We start from the raw sequence: 5,127 nt of genomic DNA on the forward strand, positions 1-5,127 counted from the left end.
CTAACCACTGGACCGTCAGGGGAGTCCCAGAGCATAAATATTCTTAATCTTAAAGTTGACGGCAGACATGGCAGGGATCCAGAGAGATGGCCGAGCCTCCTGGATGGATGATCACAGGTCCCAGGACCGTGGTGCGAACTTGGGCTGTGTGGTGACTGCAGCCAGATTCCATCCCCACCCCTGCCTCCAGGATCCCCCATTAGACAGGCGACAACCTTGCAAAAACACGACGGGACACAGGGGAAGGGCGAGTGCCAGGGGCTGGCGAGGCTGGCGAGCCGGTGTCTCCTGGGTGCAGAGCTTGGGTCTGGGAAGGTTAGGAAGTTGGGGGGGGGGGGTGGTGGTTTGCGCAACAGTGTGAACGTACCTAACGCCACCGCACTGCGCCCTGAAAAACGGCGAGAATGGCAACTTGTAGGTTGTGTGTTCTTTGCCACAGTGATAATGAAAAGGTCGTGCTCACTCTGGGCTCTGACGCAATGAAAACGAAGCCAACAGTATAGCTGGGATCGGCTGGTCCGGCGAGGTCCCGCCCCGCCCGCGACGGCCACCTGCGCCCCGCTCCGGCCTCACCTCCGCGCCCAGCTGCTCGGCCTGGTTCGGGCGCACAGCCCGGGTCGCGCGGGTGGATCCACGGCCATCGCTGCGGGAGCCGCGGGCGGCGGAGCGGAGCCGACAGAGCCACCGGCCCCGGGACCAGCCGACCCACCTGGACACCCCGCACCCCGGACCCGCGGGGACACCCCCATGGCCGTGCGGGGCCCCGAAGCCCCCAGCGGGCGCGCGCTGCGGGACGCGGTGAGTCGGACCCCGCGCGCGCCGAGCTTCGCTCCCGGGCTGGACCCCTCCCCCCTCCCCTCCCCCTCCCCCCTCCCCTCCCCCCTCCCCCTCCCCCCTCCCCCCTCCCACCCCGCCCAGCGCCGCGAGGCCCGCGGTCCTGCTTCCCCTTGGCCGAAGGAGCCGCAGCGCCGGAGCGGAGACAACCAGTGATCAGGACTGATCGGTTTGCCTCGTTAGAAAGAATTGGTTAGCTGTGCACACTCGAATCCACGTTCTCCTGACCTGATTGAAGGGAAGAGCTCCTGACAGAGGGCCTTCTTCCTACGTAAAAGCAGGCTCCAGGTGGAGATCCGCCTCCATATCCTGGGCTCTAAAATGGAGATAACACACGGGTGCCAGGAGTGAACTGTGTCGTAAATGGTATGAGATTTAAATCTGTAAACTGTAAGGCGACGTACGATACCGCCTGCTGCCAGTCACCATAGATGATATATCCGTACGGCCTGGGAAACAATTTCTGCAACCCCAATCCCAGCTAATAAATACCCACAAGTGTAGGCGAGGCAAGAGGCCCACGGTGGGTGTGTCTGGTGATTGTCTCAGGCCTTCTTAAGAAGTCTTTGAGGAGCCCAAGGTTAATAAGATTTTCTCCTGCGTTATCTCCTAGACGTCTGATAGTTTATTGCGTATATTTAAGTGTATGATCATTTTGAGTGAATTTTTGTGAACGGTGTGAGGTAAAGGTCGGGCCTGCTTATTTAGTGAGTTATGCGTTTGGCTAGCACTGTTCCAGTGCTGCTGGTTGAATAGATCGTCCTTACCCTTTGAGGGGGAAGGCCTTAACACCTTGTCAGGAATCAACTAACTGTACATGTAGGTGGTTCTCTTCCATGGCGCTTAGAATGCTCGGCATCACAAGTAAATATATACTCACTTGTGGTTCATTTTTCAGGCAGAAAATCTATTTCAGGAACTTCAAGAACATTTTCAAGCTCTGACTGCAGCATTAAACCTCAGAAATATCCTTTTCTATCTCATAACAAATACTGCAATGCTTTTGGACTATTGAACTGTCATGGACTATCTTGTTGTTTTCTGCTATTAGTGGATAATTGTTGACCTAAGACTTCCTGGTGTTTACGTCTGTGCCTTTACATGGCATCCTGATGTATTAATTACCGCTCACGGGTAATTACTTCCTGCTTGACCAGCAACACAGGGCATTTCATGAGGCAAGGATAGAACACAAGGACACACGTACGATACACACTGCCCAGTGGGGCTTTCCAGCAAGCTCTCAGTAAATCTGGTTAGTCTGCTCAGTAGCATTTATACTCCCCCAAACAGTCAGAGCCCTGCGCATGTACTGCTTAGGTCTCCCACATAGGGTACGCTATCTGGCTCTCCTTACCTTGCTTTGTTTTGTAACTTCAGCAGCTCGGCGTTTGGTAAGCCATGGATTCGAACGAGTTAGGTGGAATGTTTGTTTCCGGTTTAAGAAAATCCAGAAAAGGGGACACTTGCCCTAAGACTTGCCCAAGTGAACTCACTTCACACAATTAAACTCCTGCCTTAAAATGTGTGCAAATTGTTTGCAGAGAGATCCTGTAGATGGGTTCCCACAGGGAAAAGGAGATTCTGAAACAGGATAAAATTAAACAGTAGGAAAGTTTGTTTTAAACACAGTTAATTTTCATTGTATTTACATACTGATTAGAGTTTGGTTAAAACATAGTTAAACATACCAGACAACCTCATATCCCCGAATCCATGTCCACGGAAAGGGAGCCAAGGTTTCAGAACTGGGCTCACAGTGCAGAGATTAAAGGCACGTACAAACCCTCAGGGATGTGATTAATGTGCGCTGACATACGGTGTTAGTACACGTCCACTGCCTTTGATTCCCTCATTTTAGGTGCACCACAGGGCATTTTTATCAGCCCCGGTGATGCTGTTTACGCGGAGGTTTTGAGGGACCTGGTAGGTGCCCATATTCCATGTGCTGTCCTCCTTAACCTTGTACTGGAAGAAATGGGAGGTCGCATTGAAGACTTGCAGAAGAATGTGAACGACTTGATGGTGCAAGCTGGGATTGAAAGATCTGCTCAAGAGCAAATGGCGAGGCCTTATTAAGGCACTAAGATGTTCACCGTTTACATATCTTCTGTTTTCATCTTGAAACATTTAATCCCATATTTGTTCACTAAGGGAGCTACTGCTTCTGCACTACATGAAAAACCTTCAGGAATAATTTTTAAAAATTCACAAATGCTCTTTTTTAAATAGAACAGAAACACTCTTTGTCATTGTTCCTTTAAAAGTGCACATTTTAAAGGAAAAACTAGGGGCTTCCCTGGTGGCGCAGTGGTTGAGAATCCGCCTGCCAATGCAGGGGACACGGGTTCGGGCCCTGGTCTGGGAACATCCCACATGCCGCGGAGCGGCTAGGCCCGTGCGCCACAACTACTGAGCCTGCGCGTCTGGAGCCTGTGCTCTGCAACGGGAGAGGCCGCGATAGTGAGAGGCCCGCGCACTGCGATGAAGAGTGGCCCCCACTTGCCGCGACTGGAGAAAGCCCTCACACAGAAACGAAGACCCAACACAGCCATAAATAAATAAATTAATTAATTAAATAAATAAATAAATAATAAAAAATAAATAAATAAAGGAAAAACTATTATTTAAAAACTGGATTTTGGTAAAGTACTTTTCACCCCCATCCCTCAAATTAGTTTTCAATCAAAACACAAGTCACGATGAATGAGTGCTTGGGGATGACAACTAGTGGCTTCTGTTTGAGACGTTCATGGAAGGATTTAAAGAAGACACATGTGCATTAGGTTCTCACACCATTTCATGAGTGGTTCCTGAGGATCCCCGCCCCCCAGAATGCAAATATTTCTTTTCCAGTGGAATTTTGCATTTCATCTTTTTTTTTTTTACTATTTTATTTTTAATTTTTAGTCTTAGTTTTATTTTTTAATTGAAGTTTTTATTGTAGTTGACGTACAATATTATGTTACAGGTGTACAATGTAGTGATTCACAATTTTTAAATGTTATACTCCATTTATAGTTATTAGAAAATATTGGCTGTATTCCCCATGTTGTACAATGTATCCTTGTAGCTTTTTTTATACATAATAGTTTGTACCTCTTAATCCCCTACCCCTAGTTGCCTCTCCCCACTGGTAACCACTAATTTGTTCTCTATATCTGTGAGTCTGCTTCTTTTTTGTTATATTCACTAGTTTGTTGTATTTTTTAGATTTCCCACATATAAGTGATATCATACAGTATTTGTCTTTCTCTGTCTGACTTATTTCACTTAGCATGACGCCCTCCAAGTCCATCCATGTTGCTGCAAATGGCAAATTTCATTCTTTTTTTATTGCTGAGAAGTATTCCATTGTATATACACATCACATCTTCTTTATCCGTCATCTGCTGATGGACACTGGGTTGCTTCCATATCTTGGCAATTGTAAATAATGCTGCAATGAACATTGGGGTGCATGTATCTTTTCGAATTAGTGTTTTTGTTTTTTTTCTGCAATTCATCTTGAAGATGCAGATACATGCTTGGCTTCAGGTCTTGGACTGAATATGTATCTGTGTGACATACCTGGAGACACAAACCTTTTGTCTTTTATGAAGATACTCAAGCATGTTTCACTGACATAATATTCTGATTCTATAAGCACGTTCTAATTTTAGTTGAACAATTAGATGCCGTTGTTTTCCTTGCTTTCCCATTTCTCTGTCAATTGTTATCCCAAGTCAGCTGGCAGATCATCCGTGCTTATCCTGCTGAATCAGAGTGAGTTCACCTGTCAGTGACTTATTTATAAATTTCTACATCTGCTGTTCTGGTAGAAAAGGTCATTGGAATCTGTGTCCTGCACACACGAGCTGCAGATCTCGGGGAGGGCGCTCCAGTTCTGTCTGCAGGATGAATACTTAGCTCCACCCAGGGAGGTTGCGTCAGACGGGTCCACCTGCCCTGAAGCCTGTCCTCCCTCCACCCTCCGGGCGCTGAGGACCACGTTCTGCAGGGCCCCAAGCCCAGCTCTGGGCACGCTGCCAGGAAGGGGATGACGGCCAGTAACTCAGTTCCTTCCTGTCATCACCCAGACTCCAGCTGGCTGTTTTAAATTTGGTCAAAACCCACCATATATGAGGCATCAAATTAAATGGATGAGTAGGTATCAAAACTTCACTTTTTTGATGCACGTACAGCCATTATTTAAAGCAGCATGAGAGAAGGTCAGATATCTAAAAGCGTGTTTAAAAGCTGATAATGCCTTTTAAATTAAAAGAAGGACCTGAGTGAGTCTAAATCTGGTTG

The 5,127-nt window shown here is 47.5% G+C and overlaps 1 protein-coding gene across 1 annotated transcript; it reads left to right on the forward strand.

Moving 5' to 3' along the window:
- Window positions 1–493: 493 nt before the first annotated feature.
- Window positions 494–3,468, forward strand: HSBP1L1 (heat shock factor binding protein 1 like 1). Its single transcript, XM_059893644.1, has 3 exons — window positions 494–798; window positions 1,733–1,799; window positions 2,804–3,468. The coding sequence occupies exons 1-3, from the start codon at window positions 748–750 to the stop codon at window positions 2,911–2,913; spliced, it is 228 nt and encodes a 75-aa protein (XP_059749627.1). The 5' UTR covers window positions 494–747; the 3' UTR covers window positions 2,914–3,468.
- The last annotated feature ends 1,659 nt before the right edge of the window (window positions 3,469–5,127 follow it).

The sequence above is a fragment of the Balaenoptera ricei genome, chromosome 14 (assembly GCF_028023285.1).
Source record: "Balaenoptera ricei isolate mBalRic1 chromosome 14, mBalRic1.hap2, whole genome shotgun sequence".
NCBI classification, from domain to species: domain Eukaryota; kingdom Metazoa; phylum Chordata; class Mammalia; order Artiodactyla; family Balaenopteridae; genus Balaenoptera; species Balaenoptera ricei.

Bases quoted from the DNA above. Each gene is read 5' to 3' on its own strand.
- HSBP1L1 (XM_059893644.1), top strand. From the start codon at position 748: ATGGCCGTGCGGGGCCCCGAAGCCCCCAGCGGGCGCGCGCTGCGGGAC. The intron at 799-1,732 runs GTGAGTCGGACC...TTCATTTTTCAG, and splicing joins GGCGCGCGCTGCGGGACGCG to GCAGAAAATCTATTTCAGGA. The intron at 1,800-2,803 runs ATATCCTTTTCT...TTAACCTTGTAC, and splicing joins TGCAGCATTAAACCTCAGAA to TGGAAGAAATGGGAGGTCGC.